Source organism: Octopus sinensis, linkage group LG12 (assembly GCF_006345805.1).
Source record: "Octopus sinensis linkage group LG12, ASM634580v1, whole genome shotgun sequence".
NCBI lineage: Eukaryota > Metazoa > Mollusca > Cephalopoda > Octopoda > Octopodidae > Octopus > Octopus sinensis.
In genome coordinates, this window is record NC_043008.1 from 49926050 (window position 1) to 49946049 (window position 20000).

At 37.7% G+C, this 20000-nt stretch overlaps 1 protein-coding gene and 1 pseudogene across 1 annotated transcript in view; one reads left to right on the forward strand and one right to left on the reverse strand.

The window, feature by feature from the left end:
• The window catches only part of LOC115217908, a 59036-nt gene that overhangs the window by 25739 nt on the left and 13297 nt on the right, over window positions 1–20000 (forward strand). Inside the window, exon 4 of the mRNA XM_029787626.2 lies at window positions 9695–10738. Within this exon, the coding sequence (XP_029643486.1) occupies window positions 9695–10738 (1044 nt within the window). The remainder of the gene's footprint in view (window positions 1–9694; window positions 10739–20000) is intronic.
• On the reverse strand, window positions 18242–18358 carry LOC115218151 (annotated as a pseudogene).

A 20000-nucleotide genomic window follows, 5' to 3' on the forward strand; every position in this document is an offset into this window, starting at 1 on the left:
CTATATAAAGGGTTCTCAATTTTTTCGTCTGGTGTACCCGTTCGTTCTCTCCGTCGCTCTTTGTGTAACGCTTGTGAAAAACATATGTTAAAATGTATGGGTGCAGTAGAACAAACAATAGACATATGTTATTTGTTAGTGATTTCATTTAATTTAATATTTCATTTCTAATAAGATTGATGAGTTTGGCTCTTTCTAACAAGTAACCCAAGAATAGCCACAGTTTCAGAGAAACACCCACGTATCATTCTTAGCTGACACTCCTGTTCGAAATTAGTTTTTTGCAATACACATTGGTGGCAAAAAAGAAAAACCGTGTTCGCAAAGGTAAGTGGGTAGGAACAACAAAAGGCTTTCCACAGATTTGTTGGTTTTTTTTAGCTATACATAAGTAAGACACCACGGGGGAACACCAGAATATTACTAAGGAAAGTGACGAGGGTTAAGAAGATCTTTGACCGTGAAGTCATTTATAAATTTCACAAATCTACCTTGCTAGTTTGTTCGGAACTGATCTGATATTGATTCCGAAGGGATTTTGAAAGAGACGATAATCCAGTTCACTAATATCGGGAAAATAGAAACCTAATTCCTTGTGTAGATAAATAAAATACTTCTGGGCCAGCATACAGATTTGATGGATGTTCTTTGCTTCCAGTGCAGTAAATTTTTCACTCATATTCTCAAAAACGTCACAACGACGCGCCTTCAAGTTTTTCGATCAACAACTCAAATTACATCCAGAATTACTTTAATTTGTTGACACAATCTCTAACGGTAGCTCGGTTGCCTTGAACTCTCTTGTTTACTGCAATGAGTCGTAAGAAAATACTATTCATGTAAACCAGCTATGCCTTCCAATTGGTGTCAGAAAAAAATTTGATGGCGCTATCTTTCTGATTTCTTGAAAAGTATTCTTTTGGTTCATATTTCATCTCTGCAGTTCAAGTTATTACATTACCTCATGAAATCCATCTCACTTCTAAGTGAAACGAAAGCTCCTTTTCTTCGTCAACTTTATATTTTTGACACGACGAACGCGATATCTCGGAGGAGGCGGATTAGATCTGACAAATTTCTTCATGCCTACAACAACTCAAAAACGTATCTGTGAGCCGAAGACACCGCCTTTGTACTTAATGCACACCTACGAATTATTTGTGTGTTCTTTTTACATCGAGGTTGACATATGACACTCTTGTAAGGAAACCGAATCCAATTAGGAAGTTTTTTGTTTCTTTTTATTAATCCCACTGAGTCAAGCCTTCGTATTATCCGCACTTCTACTCATTTAGTCATTCTCAACATTCCATGTTAAACATTTCCCTGATACACCATTATGTTTCGAACTACAACCCTCTAAAGCACTTTCTTATTAGTCCCAGTGGACTGTTGGATAAGAGAGTTGTTAGCTTTGGTTTATAAATAAAAGCACTAAGTCAAAATACATTCTGCTATTATGCACACATTCAGGAACAAGATATCTGACGCAATCAAAGACCGGCTGAAACATGATATCGATATAAATATCAAAATCCTTTCCATCTTTATAGATGGGGCTAACAGAGCCAAAATATTACAATTTTATTAATAATTATTCATTTCAGATATTGAGACAGTTATAGCTAAGGAATGATATCTATGACGAATGCAGTCTTCAGGGAGTGGTACCTGACCAAATTTGACAGGCTGTAATAAAAAAAATTAATAAAATTGAGTAATGAGCAAACGAGGGAGGCGTTATATGATTCTTCGATCTGCCAGATATAGCAGTCGAATTTATTTCAAAATACACCTTGTCAATTTAGAAGAGAAGGACACGTTAGACAATGAAGTCTTTCGAGAATTGTGTTAGAAGAAAGAAGAAATTGCTAAGGTTGGAGCGACTATGTCTGCTATTGTGCTTAGGGCTAGAGAAAACAACAACCAAATTTTCTTTAAATTACATGCAACTGAATTAGAAAACTCAATGCAGTTCAAGGAGCGCGTGTCAGGATGACAGGCTGGAGCGTCAAAGCTGGAACGTCTCTGTCCAAAGGTTTGCAGAATCGTTATCGTGTAAGACAAAATGTGTAACAACATTTCTTCCTGCCCCTTACGTTTTGAGCAGCGTAATGCCCCTTACATCACACCATCAGAAGGCCTTGGTTGATCAAGGCTGGCCATGCGTCTGTACGTGTATGAACAGGCTGGAGCAAGACTTTAAAAAAAAATTTTTTTAGGAAGACTAGCAGTTGCCCGTACGCCTGCAAGTCTTTCTTCTCTGCATCACCGAAATTCGCCGTTTTAGGGCCGATACAGCTTGGTACCAGTGTCGTCACAGGTGTTGCTATCAGAATGCAAAGAACCACAACAAATACCGCAAGGCATTTCACCCGATTTCCTAGCAGTTCCGCCAGCCAGCCGTCCGAGTTTGGTCCCTTTTTTAGCGATCCCCGAAAGAATGAATATCAAAGTTGACCTCAGTGGAATTTGAACTCAGATCAGGAAAATTCAAAACATACAACAAAACTCTCCCGATCGTCTAACTGTTCCGCCAGTACACCGCACTATATTGGTACTTTTTTATTGACCTTGACAGAATGAATGGCAAAGATAATCTCAGAGGGATTTGAACTCTTTCACACATAGAACAAAACATGATTAGATAATAAGGAATTAAATGCAGTGTCTGGCAACAAGATGAAATGGTCAAGGTTGGAATGTCTTTATCTATTGGTTTATTTAATCATGTCTGATCCTGCATGGGACAAAACTAGGGCTCAGCAAAGTGTTCAGCATTGACCCCTAGAGGTCAATATGGCTGTGCAAGGCCATGCTGGAGCACCGCCTTTAGTCAAGCAAATCGACCTAAGGACTTATTCTTTGTAAGCCTAGTACTTATTTTATCGGTTGTCAAGCGATGTTGGGAGACAAGCACACACACACACACACACACACACACACACATATATATATACGACGGGCTTCTTTCATTTTCCGTCTATCAAATCGATTCACAAGGCTTTTGTCAGCCCGAGGCTATAGGTGCCACGCAGTGGGACTGAACCCGGAACCATGTGGTTGTTAAGCAAGCTACTTACCACACAGCCACCGATGTATATATATATATATATATATATATGTGTGTGTGTGTGTGTGTGTGTGTATGCATGTATATACATACATACATACATACATATACATGTGTGCATCGATGTTGATGTATTAGATGTGGTTTTTATAGATGACATTTATACGATGTCATACATAAAAAATGGGTGTATAAATAAATATGTATATATATATATATATATATTATGTTTGTATGTATGTATATTTACGCATGTATGTTTACATTTGATGTAAAATAGTGACTTTATTGCCCCATGACAGCTTGTTCTAGTTATTTGCCCAGCTAAACAATTCTTTAAGGGTGGTCTCTTCTCATTCTCTTTCCGACTGCCTGTCTGTCTGTCTCTGTGGGTGCATGTCTCTCTCTCCCCCTCTCTCTCTCCTCTCTTTTCCTCTTTCTCTCCTCTCTCTCTTTCTCTTTCTCTCTCTCTCTCTCTCTCTCTCTCTTTGTCTGAGTGTTAGTGTGACTACCTGTGTGTGCGTGTGTGTCTGCGTGTCTGTCTATTTCTTTGTCTCTCTATCTGTTTCTATTGCCCTCTCTCTCTCTTTTCCTTCCATCCTTCCTTCCTTCCTTCCTTCCTTCTCTCTCTCTCTCTCTCTCTCTAAGCAAATGTATGTGAATGGCTTCTCTCTCATTCATACTATATCTAACTACTTCTTTCCCCCTTCTCTCCTCACTTCTATGATGATCATCTCTCTTTCCCTCACACATTCTCTCTCTCTATCTCTCTCTCGCTCTCTCTCTCTCTCTCTCTCTCTATATATATATATATATATATATATATATATATATATGTCTCCATCAGGCTTTGTCCCTCTCTCTTTCCTCTCTCTCTCTCTCGACAGTTCTATAAGGGTGGTCTCTCTTCCCCCTCAACCTTGCTTTCCTTATCTGTCAGTTTGTCTGTCTCCATGCCCCCCCCACCAACCCACCTCATCTATTTCGTTCTCTCTCTTCCCTTGTAATCTACACAGACGACGTGACTGGCCCAGCTGTGGCTGTTAATTTCCTTAGCTTGGATCTCCATTTACATATCACTACAAGATGTCACTCAATACTGCCTTACAATCTCTTTCGAATCTCTCAGATTTTGAGAGAAATGTTCCGATTGTTAAGAAAACAATTTACAATTCAATTCATCTCTCACCAGTTGCAGGAAATTACAGAATCTTTTTTGTGATAAAATACATCCAACAGATTGCCGTTCGGGTTTTGATTTGCGATTTTTCGGGGGATGGAGAGCGGGGATTAAAGAAAAAATAACTAACAAACAAAATAATGAATTACTCAGTTGTTTTGTCTAGAATTGGATTTATAAATTGTATACGTGTTACCGATACAATTGTTATTATTTAGCTCCAGCTCAGCATTGATCGACCAAAACTATGATCTTAACACATTCAGGCTATAAACACGTTTTTCCTTGTATTCAAAGAACCCGATGTTACATCATTCTGCGTGTTCGTTTTTGAAGATGATACGCTATGAGTTAAAGGAAATTTCGATGATATTTCTAGTAGGATGAGTGACCATGCAGAGGCCCGCACATTCATTATTTCGTCACTGGTGCCACTTTAGTGTGCAGTCTATCGCAGTATCGTTGACAAGCAGCAGACATATTAAAACTCTGGACGTCTTTAGCATCCATTGTCTCCAGAGAATCCTTTCACTTATCTAGGGAAATAGGACGGACACACACGGACACACACACACACACACACACACAGAAACTTTCCACGGGTCCAAAACCAGTAGCAATGAATCCACATAAAACTGTAATTGACTTAGCCACCCATGGACAATCCTTGAGGACAACAGATGACGATTTAAAACGTCTTAATATATTGGAGAGGGGTTAATTAACCGACTGGGATAATTGTCCTAATACAGGTTCGGACATCAAGTTCTTTGACCAACACACACACACACTCAGAAGCGATCTTCCAATCTAACTAATCTTTGATCTCTTAAAACGTTTGAAAAGAGTTGTTTGTACACGTAACATCAAGGATAACTCTCTTTACTCTTTTACTTGTTTCAATCATTTGACTGCAGCCATGCTGGAGCACCTCCTTTAGTCGAGCAAATCGACCCCAGGACTTATTCTTTGTAAGCCTAGTACTTATTTTATCAGTCTCTTTTGTCGATCCGCTAAGTTACGGGAACGTAAACACACCAGCATCGGTTGTCAAGCAATGTTGGGGGAACAAACACAGACACACAAACACACACACACACATATATATACATATACATATATACGACGGGCTTCTTTCAGTTTCCTTCTACCAAATCCACTCACAAGGCTTTGGTCGGCCCGAGGCTATAGTAGAAGACACTTGCCCAAGGTGCCACGCAGTGGGACTGAACCCAGAACCATGTGGTTAGTAAGCAAGCTACTTACCACACAGCTACTCCTGCGCCTAATTTTTTTTTTTTTAACTACGATTAGAAATTAAAAGCATTAATCTTTCAGACCTTCCTGATCTTACCATTTCTTTCTATCATTCTTTATTTCTCGCGAGCTTTGCACTGACCATAGACGTCCAACACTTCTAAGTCCTATTCAGACGGAAATCTTTTTTTTTTTCTTCTAATTTTCTTCTGCACTCGCATCCTCGACGTTGTTTGTCGCTGTCTTAAGTCAAAAGTCTCAAGTCAAAAGTCTCAAGTCAAAAGTCTCAAGTCAAAAGTCTCAAGTCTTTGTTAATACATTTTATCTTTTAACTCGTGTTTTCGCATCAGACTTTTATATATCTCTGTCCTGTGTTTTTTCAATCGTAAGACTTGATTTCATTTTCTTGTCTTGGCGACTTCTTATCCCGGATCATTACGACGACGACGACATCGTAATGAATCTGAACAAAAAAGTTGCCGGATGAAGAAGTTATCCTTAACTGCTTCTTGTCCTTCTTGTTAATTGTCGTATATGTCCTTAATATACGCGTGTGTGTGCGTGCGCGCGCGTTTTTTATATGTAGATATCTTTGTATGAATGAATCTGTATGAGTGCTTGTATATATATATATATATATATATATATATATATAATCCCTGGAGAAGGACATCATGCTCGGAATGGTCAGTGGCAAGAGAGGAAGAGACCGACCAAGAACCCGCTGGCTTGACACCATCAAGAGTGATAAAGGAATGGACGTGGCCAATCTGAAAGAAGCGGCCCTGGATAGAACTGACTGGAGGACACTGATCCAACGAGTGACCGAGAGTCGACTTCGACTGAGCGGATATATATATATATATATATATATATATATATATATATATAATATATATATATATATATATATATATATATATATATATGTAAATGTAATATGTGACAATTATTCGGTAGCCATGATAAAATATCTCTCTTAAGAGATGGCGGCGTGGATTTCCACCTCGGCATCCGAAACTCGGAGTTTTATCATGGCTACCGAATAATTGTCACATATTACATTTACAGATAAGTTCCTCTATTTACATAATATCGAGGTCTCTTTCTTTCTTTTGTTGTCTTACCATTTTTATCAATATATATATATATATATATATATATATATTAATAAATGAAATAAAACATATGCATATATATAAACATATATGTACGTACCTACCTCTACATGTACATATACACGCATATATATATATATATATATATGTGTGTGTGTGTGTGTGTGTGTGTGTGTGTGTGCGTGTGTGTCTTTATATTAAGTATGTATATATGCAGATATATGTATATATGTATGAATGCACACGCATACAAATACACACATATATATCTATGTATACACACACACACGCATACACACGAATATGTCCCTGGAGTAAGAATTATGTTAAAAATTAATTCACTCCTATTTATATAAAATAAATAATAAATTTCTTCAAACAGTGAAATCTTAAAAACTTTCCTGAAATAGAAAGCAAAAAGAATTATTTTTGTCTGTTGCCTTTTTTTTTTTTTTTTTTTTTTTTTTGTTAAATTGGTTTTCTGAATCAACAAAAAAGTCAAATTATAAAAACATGAGCAAAATAGTCAACGTTTGCTTATTTCTATAAAATACACTGTTTTGTTTTCTCTGCAATTCACTGCTTCTAGGCCATTATTTATTTATTTATTTATTTATTAACCCACAATATTCTTTCTGTAATTTTCTTCATTTCAGCAGCAGTTGAGTCTGCGAACCACAGGAATATCTCTATTTGTTTCAGTTTATTTTTCAAATTATTATTATCATCATTATTATTATTATCATTATTATTATTATTATTATTATTATTATTATTATTATTATCATTATTATTATTATTATTATTATTATTATTATTATTGTCGTCGTCGTCGTCGTCGTCGTTGTTGTTGTTGTTGTTTAGGTGGCGAGCTTAACAACACGCCGGGCGAAATCCGTAGCCGTATTTAGTCTGCCGCTACGTTCTGAGTTCAAATTCCACCGAGGTCGACTTTGCCTTTCGTCTTTCATCGGGGTCGATCAAATAAGTACTAGTTACGCACTGGGGTCAATATAATCTACTTAATCCGTTTGTCTGTCCTTGTTCGTCCCCTCTGTGTGTAGCCCCTTGTGGGTAGTAAAGAAATAGAAATCGGTATTTCGTCTACCGTTACGTTCTGAGTTCAAATTCCGCCGAGATCGACTTTGCCTTTCATCCTTTCGGGGTCGATTAAATAAGTACTAGTTGCGCACTGGGGTCGATATAATAACTTAATCCGTTTGTCCTTGTTTGTCCTTGTTCGTCCCCTCTGTGGGTAGTAAAGAAATAGGTATTTCGTCTGTCGTTACGTTCTGAGTTCAAATTTCGCCGAGCTGGCAGAATCGTTAGCACACCAGGCAAAATGCTCTGCCGTATTTCGTCCGTCGCTACGTTCTGTGTTCAAATTTCACCGAGGTCGACTTTGCCTTTCATCCTTTCGGGGTCGATGAAATAAGTACTAGTTTTGCTCCGAGGTCGATATAATGGACTTGCCCACTTCCCCCAAATTTCAGGCCTTGTGCCTATAGTAGAAAGGATTATTATTATTATCATCATCATCATCATTATTATTATTATTATTATTACCCACATCCCCGAAATTGCTGGCCTTGCACCATAATTTGAAACCATTATTATTATTATTATTATTATTATTATTATTATTATGTGGAAATGTATCGCAATTTGAAGAAAGTGATTGGGCGATGCTTTATTCACTCAAAGAAGGTGTCGACAAGAATTAGCAGGAAGCGGTTTTTGGACAATCAGTTGACAGGAAGTCGCTGAAGATTAAAGTAAGACAGTAAGCATTGAAAGAAGAGAAAAAGAGATGTTTTAACAAGATTTCAATGTTGTTTCTGCAGATATATAATGACTCATAGAGTGGATATGTCTACAATAGAATATATTTATTTATGTTTCGAAATTGAAGCCAGTTGCTATAAGATGTGTATAAAGAATTCTTGGAGTCCTCAAAAAGATGTCAGATTATCATGAAAGGAAATTTAACTCAAATGGATATTGAGAATTCTTCATTTTATTTTTATTCCTTTTTATTTCTTTTTTTTCTTTCTTTTATCCTGAATGAAAGAAAATTTGCAGATTTTGCAGAAAATTTCAAGATCAAAAAAGTGACTGATCAAATAGTTATGCAAAAGTTTAAGATGGCAGCATTCTTAGAAAGAGGCCCCCAACAATTTGATTTGTTTTATACCAGTCATAGGCGGCCCACGAACTTTCTGAATGGTACACTTAACGAAAGGTTACCTTGATTTTTTTTTTATTTTAGTAGCGCAGCTCACCTGGTGAATATCCCTGTCTCATGCGACCCGCTTCAAGAAGGTCGCCTATGTACGCTTTATGTCACCGTTTGGTTTGGTTTGTGGGTAACTCTTTTGTAAGCTTAAAAACCAACCCTTATGCCTTTTCCTCACTCGCTACCTCATTTTGCGAACAATGGTCCCCAGACATTCACATTGAACATCGTTTCATATAAACAGATCTCGACTGCCAGGAGAAGTTTGCGTAGATCATGTTATCAGATCATCTCTTTATCTCATCAGAAACGTATCAGAAACAGCTGTAAGCCGAAAGTACACAAATAAAGAAATACGTAAAGCTCATTATTCATACCTTTTCCATGCTGTGTATTTGTGTGAGTGTGAGCGTGTGCGCGTGTCTTTTCGTTTCTTCCCGACCACCGCTCGACAACCAGCGTTGGTTTATTTACGTCCCCGTAATTTAACGGTTCGGCAAAAGAAACCGTTAGAATAAGTACTATGCTTCAATATAAAACCTGGTGTCGATTCGTTCGACTAAAACTTCCTCAAGGCGGTGCTCCAGCATGGCTGCAGTCTAATGACTAAAACAAATAAAATCAAAACAATAAAAATATGAAAGATCTATGATGCGTCATCTCGTTTTTAATGGCACAAAATTACGCCAACAATAAAAATTTAGAAAGCATAACTTCAGGCCTGAGTTAGAAATATTCAGTTTTTGTAAAGTCTTTATAATTTCTTGTATTCCAGAAATATATGTCGAAGTATTTATTTCATGTTGTTCTTTGTCACCTTATCTTTGCAGATTGTGTACGTCAACAACAATCCTGGCATTACGTTTGAGTTTTACGAACCAAAAGAGAACACGTCTTCTAGCCATCACAATCAAACGCAACCGGGTGTATATGACACACCACAAAATCAACAGCCGTATCTACACAACGGTGAACTGAGAAGGCGCTACCCTCCGTATGGCTCACAACAATACGCTTGGAAAAACACCGGCAGATATCAACATCGGGGCTACGCTCCTCCTAAAAATCGTTTACCTGGACATAACAACATTAGTCATGCGACCTACTACAGAAGACCAAAGTTGCCTTACCATCGCCCTTCTCCGTATAATAGCCGACCATACAGACATTATCTACCAGGGGTGCCTCCTATCGTTCCTCCCAACACCCAGACAAGACTAACATCACGGGAGAACAGAACTAAAACACAGTTATACAACAACTGGAACCGAGGATTACGTCATCCAGTGATTATCCCTTCGAGAAATCCCGTTGATTACAATAGAGTTAATTATAGACATTATCCCAGGATAATTCCGAACCGAATAAACAACCGACACATCTATAATCCCAGGATTAACAAACAACATTTTCCGAGAATCCCGCCAAGACACGACTATAAGAATAAACCTTTACTTCCGGGAAACAGAGATTTGAGTGTGAAACAGCACCCAAGATTTATTGAACACAGTGAGAAAATTAATTTACAGCACAGCACCGTTCCAGAAAAAAGAACTCATTTGATAGACGAAAATTCTAATACAGTAGAATTTTATGATTGGAAAATTGCTGGATTTACCGAATGCTCGAGGACATGCGGGGGTGGCATCCAACAAACCCGGATAGTCTGTGTCAAAATCAAAAGTCAAGTTACAGTGACAGCAGATAATTGTAACAATTCAACTGTGCCGGCGAAGCAAAAAGTCACATGTAACACGGGGCCTTGTCAGCCATCGTGGCAGACTGGCAACTGGTCTTCGTGCAGCACCAGTTGTGGGCCTGGCACCCAGACGCGAACCATAGAATGTACACAAATACTATCACCATCCACAACGGTGAGTAAAACACTTTTTCATATACAATTTACACAATGTTTGAATGTTTAACAAATACAAACATAACTTGAAGTAGCATTCTTCCCTTTCATGGGACTGCCACATTAAGTTTATCGGGCTGCTACTGCATAAATCTAAGAATGCTATTGCAAGAATGTTTAACAACAAGAGAAGATGAATGGAATTAATTGAAAAGTTAGATGAATGAGAAGCAGTCGTTCGTTTTGTTTGTTTTTTGTTAAAATCTTATATAAGATTTCTCTCCTTGTTTCTTTCTGTGGAAGAGCGTATGCTTGAAACGTTAAAATCGAAAGAAAAATACTACAGTGTAAGGTCGGAAAATTCTATTCATAATATTCCAGTGAATGTGGTGGCTGTACACGTGTTAATGCAGACAATAAATTTTACAGTTCAGTGTTTTGACAGTCGTAAATTTGGAGACTGCCGAATGCAAGCGTTTGCCCTTCGTCACGCTTCGCTTCTCACGTCACTAATCTTCTGTCTTTTCACTGTCCTCTTGTAAGGTAAGTTTTCGTAGAACCACGTGTGTTATGAACTCACATTGCCGAGGTAGAAGAGGCGTCCTTCGGTGGGGAAAGCAAACGCAATCAGATACGTTAGAATCTTCTCCAGAACATGTTATGAATGAACTGACACGGTATAGCTTAATCAGAACCTTTCATTCCGTTGGTATTTTCGCAGACCTTATTCAATCATCTGATACATCGTTGTTGCTTGTCATTGGTTAGTTTCTTACATGACGTCATCACATAATTGAAAAGATCCGGTTTCTGATTATGAAAATTTCCCCAGTTGGAAGAACAAAAAAAAATTCTAGTCCTGGTTCAAACTGAGGCAAAGACCTACAATAAATGGCAGAACCGGCTGAGCACCGGGGGAAAAAAATCACAAAAAACTTTGTGATATTTAACTGGATGCCTTTCAGTTCTAATTTAAAATCTGGTTGCGTTGAGTTTACCTTCCATCTTTTCTACCGTATTTTCCGGCATACAGGTCGAATTTTCCAGACCAAATTTTGCAGCCAAAAATGGCAGATTGACTAATACACCAAAACGACTTTAGAGGACCAAAAATTCCACCTGAAAAGCAACGGGATTTGGAAATTTAGCGACGATGTTTGAATGCTTATATTACATGTTTATATTATAAACATGTATGCCAGAAAATACGGTATCAAGATAAGATTAGGCACCAGTTGCATACCGAAGGTGGCGATTCAATCAATAATTCTCACATATCTACAACGTGCAACCTTGCGCCAGTATTAGAAATTAATATCTTTATTTTCTTATAATATTTGCTTTCTTAATAATTTCTGTCTCTACGTATCGATATCAATGGATCTCCACCAATTTCCACGATGACTCTTCAGCTGCTCGATCAACTAAATTGTCAGCTCATTGAATTAATGTGTAAGTGGCTGAGTATTCCATATGTACCCTTAGCGTAATTCTCAAGTAGAACCATCTTAGTGTGTGACAAGGTTTGAACTTTTAAATCGCGAGTGCTACCCCTTGACGGGTTTCTATATTGTTTCCATCTACCCTGTTTCACACACAAGGCTTGGGTAGACTTGAGGCTATGGTAAAAGACGTTTGTCCAAAATTCCATGAAGTGAGATCGAAAATAAGGCGCGATGATTGTGGAAATAACGTTCTTATCCATTCAACCATTCTGGTCACTAAATATCTCAGTAGATAGAAGTTACTTTCTCAGAGAGATTTATACAGTAGCAGCACAATAACGTGATGGTGTGTTGCCAACTTAATATGGTAGTCCCATGAAAGGGAAGAATACTACTGCAATTCCTTGCAGTTTCAGTAAAAAGAAGTTTAATTTAGAAAGAAAAGGGGAAAAGAAAAACGAGACGTTCTGAAATAGTTTTTGGTCTCCCAACAACAATTAATACATTTAAATCGTCTAAGACTCACCATTCCAAGACTAAAGGAAAATGTGGCTCTAGAGAAACTTTAGCTGAAACGGTTTAAATAAACAATTGCAACGTGTAAGGTGTTTATAAGCCATTTAACAAAAACACAAAAACCATCAGATTCACTTCAACATTTAAATTTAATTTGCCAAAATATTTTCGTCGCTTTGAGACCGCGACCTGTTCACTGACAAAATTCCGTGCTGCATCTGTGTAATCGACTTATCCCATTGCCTAGAATTGCTGGCCTTGTACCAAAATTAGAAACCATTTTGTCAGTGAACAGGTCGCGGTCAGAAAGCGACGAAAATATTTTGGCAAATTAAATTTAAATGTTGAAGTGAATCTAACGGTTTTTGTGTGTTTCTTAAATGGCTTTTAAACACCTTCCACGCTGCAATTGTTTTCGTTTCAGCACACGATCTAAGATCAGGTCACTTGCTATGCAAGTACATCTCCGGTTTAAATAAAGTACTCTTGTAAGTTCAAGCTAAGGTTTAAAACCACACTAATGAGGAAAAGGAACAATTAAGCAGTAATAATTTTTTTACCATAAGCACAAGACCTGGTGTTTTGTAGGAGGGGGGGGCTAGTCGGTTACATCGAATCCAGGGCTCAGCTGATACTTATTTTATCGACTCCGAAAAGATGAAAGGCAAAGTCAACCCTCGGTGGAATTTGAACTTACATGGAAGAACTGCAGCTGAGCATCTAGTCTGGCATGTTAACCACCCTGCCAGCTCAGCACCTTCCGTAAAGCAGAGTATTCAATTGGTTGTGTTGTTAACTAGCTTATTCTATCAGTTAATTAAGAGTCGGACGAAATGCTCAGCGGCACTTTCTTCTGGCTTTCTATTTTTTAGTTCAAATTTCGCCGTGGTTAATTTTACATTCCCTTCCTTCTGGGCCGATAAAATAAGTACCACTTGAGGACTGGCGTCTGTGTAATCGACTTATACCATCGCCTAGAATTGCTGGCATTGTGCCAGAATTAGAAACAATTCTCAGATAGTGGGGGAAAAAAGCACTTCTGAAATTTAAGTATTCACTCCATCAATGACGACGATGAGGGTTCCAGTTGACCCGATCAACGGATCAGCGTGCACGTGAAATTAACGTACAAGTGGCTGAGCACTCCACAGACGCGCGTGCCCTTAATACAGTTCTCAAGGAGATTCAACATGACACAGAACGTGACAAGGCTGGCCCTTTGAAATACAGGTACAACTCATTTTTGCCAGCTGAATGAACTGGAGCAACGTGAAATAAAGTGTCTTGCTCAAGAGACACAACACGCTGCTGGGAAGCGAACTCGCGACCTTATGATCGTGAGCCGAATACGCCAACCTCTAAGCCAAGCGCCTTCACAATTTCGGTATTAATTATCAAAGATTCTTTTGAAATTAGTCAGTAAAGCTAAGTTCTTTGATGGTTTATTTTCGGTGTGATCTGATTTTGATTCTTAGTTAATGACATTTTAATTACATCGCATAACATTACTGGAAATACGAGGAATATCAAATAACTCTCGCTGCACTCTCGCCTCCTTTGTGCATTTGGCTAAATATACATTCTCTTTAATTTATTAAGTGGCCGACTAACCTATTGCATACAAATCAGGACAGATATTGTTGAATTCTGTTAAGCCACTAATCTATCAATCTCTCCATTGATATGTGTGTGTATGTGTATATATATATATATATATATATATATATTATATATATATACAGGGTGATTCAAAAGTCGCCATACACAGGAACATTTTTACCATTTTTTACCCCTCTGCGAAAAGATCTCAGAATTTTAATTGATTTGCTTTTCGCAGGAAGGAAAGTTTCTTGTCGAAGATACGTCTCGCTTTTATCCTTCGAAACGTAGAGTAGATGAAACCTTAGCGACTGAAGAAGGGGTTTTTTCGTTGTGTTAATTGTCCTGTACTCCATTTTTTGTTGTTTTTAAAAAAATGTCCAATTCCTTTGGTTTGTGTCTATGTTTTCGTTCCCCTTGTGTTCGACGTCCCTTTGGTGTCCTGTACTCATATATGCGTGTATATGTAGATGTAGAGGTAGGTACGTACATATATGTTTATATATATGCATATGTTTTATTTCATTTGTTAATATATATATATATATGACGCTCAAAGGAGCGGAAATCTGGATTTAACAATTCCACCGCCGCTGCTTGATGCGTTTTGCTTGTTACCGATATACTTATGTTTCGCCATGATAGATCCCTAGCCACTACACATTCTTTATTTTCTCTCCTTGTTTCTTTCTGTGGAAGAGCGTATGCTCGAAACGTTAAAGACTTTTTCACTTCCCAAGCGTTATACTAATACATCTGTTTGTTATCTACACCACCTGTCTTCGTCTTTTTTTTGTTGTGAATTCTCCCTATATATATATATATATATATATATATATATATATATATATAATATATATATATATATATATATATATATATATATAAACACGGAATACAGCACAGAATTTTGTCAATGAACAGGTCGCGGTTTCAAAGCAACGAAAATATTTTGACAAATTAAATCTAAATGCTGAAATGAATCTAACGGTTTTTATGTGTTTTTAAATAGTATATAAACACCTTCCACGTTGCAATTGCTTTTGTTTCAGCACACGATTTCAAATCAAGTCACTTGCTATGCAAGTACGTCTCCGTTATATATATATATACATATATATATATATAGTAGTAGTAACAGAAAAGAGGAATTTCGGTTGTCCCCACGTGGTGGATTGTAATGTATATAATAAAAAGAAAAACGGAAAATACGCACACTTACATGGTTATAGTAAATTAAAAATTATACTATAACCATGTAAGTGTGCGTATTTTCCGTTTTTCTTTTTATTATATACATTACAATCCACCACGTGGGGACAACCGAAATTCCTCTTTTCTGTTACTACTACTATATATATATATATATATATATATATATATATATATATATATATATATATATGTATGTATGTATGTATGTATGTATGTATGTATGCATGTATGTATGTATATATATATATATATAACATATATATATATATATATATATATTTGTATGTATGTATATATATATGTATATAATTAAAATATTATCCCAGTGCAGTGATTTGGCAGAATCGCAAGAGCACTTTAGTATTTATTGTGTATCTTTATTCTCTTGAATGCTCAGATGGATGTGACGAATCCGTCAGCGTTTAGTTAGTAAGCCTGAGAGTCTTCTTAAGAAAGGCAATTCGTAAAAACATCGGAAGTAAGGCAAGAAAAAACTACTTTTATATTCTCCCACGAAAACTCCGTGAGATACACAAAGTGCTAGTTAACCGTTCGACTAAAACACTAAATTTCATTGTTATTCCTGTAATTATGTTAAATATCCACCAAAGAAAACGAAAACTAGAAATGGTATTTTCTGCAAGTCACGTTCCCTCAACAAACTTGACATATTTCAACAAGAAATATTTTCAAACATGCCATTCCTCAGTAAAAGAGAAATTGGTATATAGAACTGTTTTCCGCTGCTAAAGGTAATCAAATTTTGAATGGATACACGTGATTTCTGCAGTAAAAGAGTTAAGGATGTCAGTAGAGGGTCATTCGTCAACCTGATGGCACAAAGATGAACGTTTAATACGCCCTACGTTTTGTAAGACGTTAAGGTATTATTTGAGAGATATTTGAGCGCAATTTTTATTCACTCAAACTACAAGACCAAGCTTCCTCCGTCAACCAAATTTCACTGAAAAGACCTTGGTCGACTCGAGACTACGGTAGAAGACACTTGGCCGATTAATACAAATCCCCAAAACGACGATAAGATAATAACATTATTAAGCTTGAGAGGTTTCTTAAGAAGGGCAATTTGTGATTTGTTCGTGAAGAAAGTCTGGTAGAGTGATGCATCGTCAGGCGATATCGACTAGCATTATGCATGAAAACTTTCGGATATTCTTACATATGATGTCATTAAAATGTGATATCAAGTTTTGAAAGCTTAGTAAAGGATTAGTGACTTTGTTTTCACTTATTAAACATTTTATATGAGGTTGAATAATTCTCTCGGTTTATTTTCCCTTGAGAAATAGTTTAAACACTCACACACACACACACACACACACACACACACACACACACACTATGTATGTGTGCATGTATGTGTGTTGTTTTTATGATTGTATGTCTGTGCAACAAATTTCTACACCGCCTGCCGGCTATTTACGACACCAGTGATTTGTTAATCACTTTCTTCTATGTCAATAGAAGCTAAATTTGTCTTTGCATGTGACGCTCAAAGGAGCGGAAATCTGGATTTAACAATTCCACCGCCGCTGCTTGACGCTTTTTGTTTGTTACCGATATATTTATGCGTTTTTTAGCACTATACGTCCATACCAGAAGCCTTCTCGTGACGAATACTGCAGTCTTGAGAGTTTGTATAGAATATTCATATTAAGTAAGATATACAAAATGCTATTTGAACTAAAACTGCTTCCATCGATAATGACCAAGATAGATAGATAGATGATAGATAGATAGATAGATAGATAGATAGATAGATAGATAGATAGATAAATGGATGGATGGATGGATGGATGGATGTGTGTGTGTGTGTGTGTGTGTGTGTGTGTGTGTGTGTGTGTGTGTGGTGTGTGTGCGTGCGTGCGTGCGTGCATGTATTTAGCGGTTGTGTGTCATCTTCATAATTTTACGCCTGCTTTCCATGTTGGTATTGATTGGACGGTTATCACAGTTCATGATCGATATCATCAGCGGTTATTGCCCTCCTAGATGGGTCGCTAGCCATATTTTAATTTTTGCGTGGTTTTTACAATTGGATGCAGCTTTCTGATGCCAACCATGTTACAAAATCTACTGGACGTAATTCATCTTGGCACCAACACTAGAAGGGCTCTCATGTCTTCTGTTAGACCAAAGCGCAACCGCTTTACAGAATGCAGTGGGTTCATTTCATCAGTCCTACTAATGTTCCCTAATTCCTTGTAAACCTAGGTAGTCTCCTCTCTTCTATGTTGTGATCTAAAGCAGTGATTCTCAACCATTTTTTCCTATAGGCTCCTTTGATTCATGATTTATTTGTGGTGGGCGGGGCGGGAAGGCTCTCTTTTATTCTTTCACTTGTTTCAGTCATTTGACTGTGGCCATGCTGGAGAACCGCCTTTAGTCGAGCAAATCGACCCCGGGACTTATTCTTTATAAGCCTAGTACTTATTCTATCGGTCTCTTTTTGCCAAACCGCTAAGCTACGAGGACGTAAACACACCAGCATCGGTTGTCAAGCGATGTTGGGGGGACAAACACAGACACACAAACCTATACGCACACATACATATATACGACGGGCTTCTTTCCGTCTACCAAATTCACTCACAAGGCTTTGGTTGGCCCGAGGCTATAGTAGAAGACAATTACCGAAGGTTCCACGCAGTGGGACTGAACCCGGAACCATGTGGTTGGTAAGTAAGCTACTTACCACACAGCCACTCTTACGCTTATAAAAAAGATACTTACAGCACCTAGGTTTCCAATGCGGTCACCCATCTAAGTACTAACTAGGCTCGATGTTGCTTAACTTCGGTGATCGGACGAGAACCGGTGCTTTCAACGTGATATGTCCGAGCCATTTTATGTCTAAAAACTTTTAGTATATTCTTATAATTAAATATTATTAGGAACTGTATAAAAAAATTGTTGAAATATCTTTGTTGCACAAACTAGTTTGTTGCACATAAGTTTAAACAAACAAAATCTTATATGAACCCCTAAGGGCCATATGAACCCCTAGGGGCCATATGGACTGTGGTTGAGAAACACTGGTCTAAAGAGTGAATAGAAGAGAAGCTGATGACTGGAGAACCAGAGCGAATGGGTGAAAGAAGAGAGAAGCAGAAGTAAAAAAAAAAAGGAGGCCTTGAGCCAAAATTTGAAGGCAATATTTAATAGACGTGAATGCAATTAAAACAGAAGACGATGACAACATTTGGTGGTAGCAGCCGGGACACCAGAATATTTCTTTAGACTGAATCATAAGCTGACAATTTTCGTCATCACTGTTGTGATGGCGCCACTGTCGACCTGTAATTCGGCAAGTGTTTTGTTGTTGTTACTGCTACTGCTACTGTTGCTGTTGTTGTTGTTGTTGTTATGCGAGCGTTTACGCAGGATGTCGTCTGTTTGATTTGAAATGAGCACAACCAATCCTGGTTTGTAGCTTCTGTGACCCACCTATGAGGTCTTATATCGACGCACAGCGTGTTGAAAAAAGCTGTTGTTGAATAATAAAAAGGAAAAAATAGCCGGATAGGTTATGAAAATGGGTGTTTCTACAAATGTACGTGTGTGTCCCTAGCGTGAGTATATATAAATATAAATATAAATATATATATATATATATATATATATATATATATATTATCTTTTATTTATTTCATTCATTATTCTGCGGCCATGCTGGGGCACCGCAATCTAATGACTGCGGTACTCATTCTATCGATTCTTTTGCCAAACGTTAAGTTACGGACACCGGTTGTCAAATGGAGTTGGTGGACAAACACACACACATACAACGGGCTTCTTTCAGTTTCCCTCTACCAAATCCACTCGCAAGGCTTTGGTCGGCTTGACACTTGCCCAAATGACATTCGTCCATTGAGCCATTGACCACTTCTGATAGTCTAGACATCATTTTTTCCCATTATCCAGAGATTAGCAATTACAGCCTTCTCGTGGAATTCGCTTTTACTGCCGTAATTGGATGGTTTTTAGATACAACACGTTTCACTATTCTGCGATCCCTTCCGTCCGGAATAATGCTTTCCTGAGCAGGTTTTACCTTGCTTTTGGAATGCCAACATGATTTTAGAGACTGCACCGCTCGAAACATTAACTAATTGAGCAGTCTTAGTGATGGAAACTCCAGCCAACCGAGTGCCAACAATTTGTCCTCTTTGGAAATTTGATCGGTCACACATTTTCACTTATTTAGATACTAGCTTAAAAGCCGCACCCCGTGCAGACTTTTAAAGCTGGCTTCTGCTGTGGGCTAATTGATCCTGCGGCCCCCAAACTAAAGGGAGCTAAATAGCATGACTGTAATACGTTTATGGTGACTGTATGTCCCGGTGGTGTTTGATCAGAGAATCGATTCTGTAATGCAACCATTCTATTGTTTCAGTCCCAAGTTGAATCGCAACTGTTGACCAATTTGTCTCAGAGTTCTAATCCTGACGTAAAATTAATGAAGCCAGTGTCATTTATCTCCCC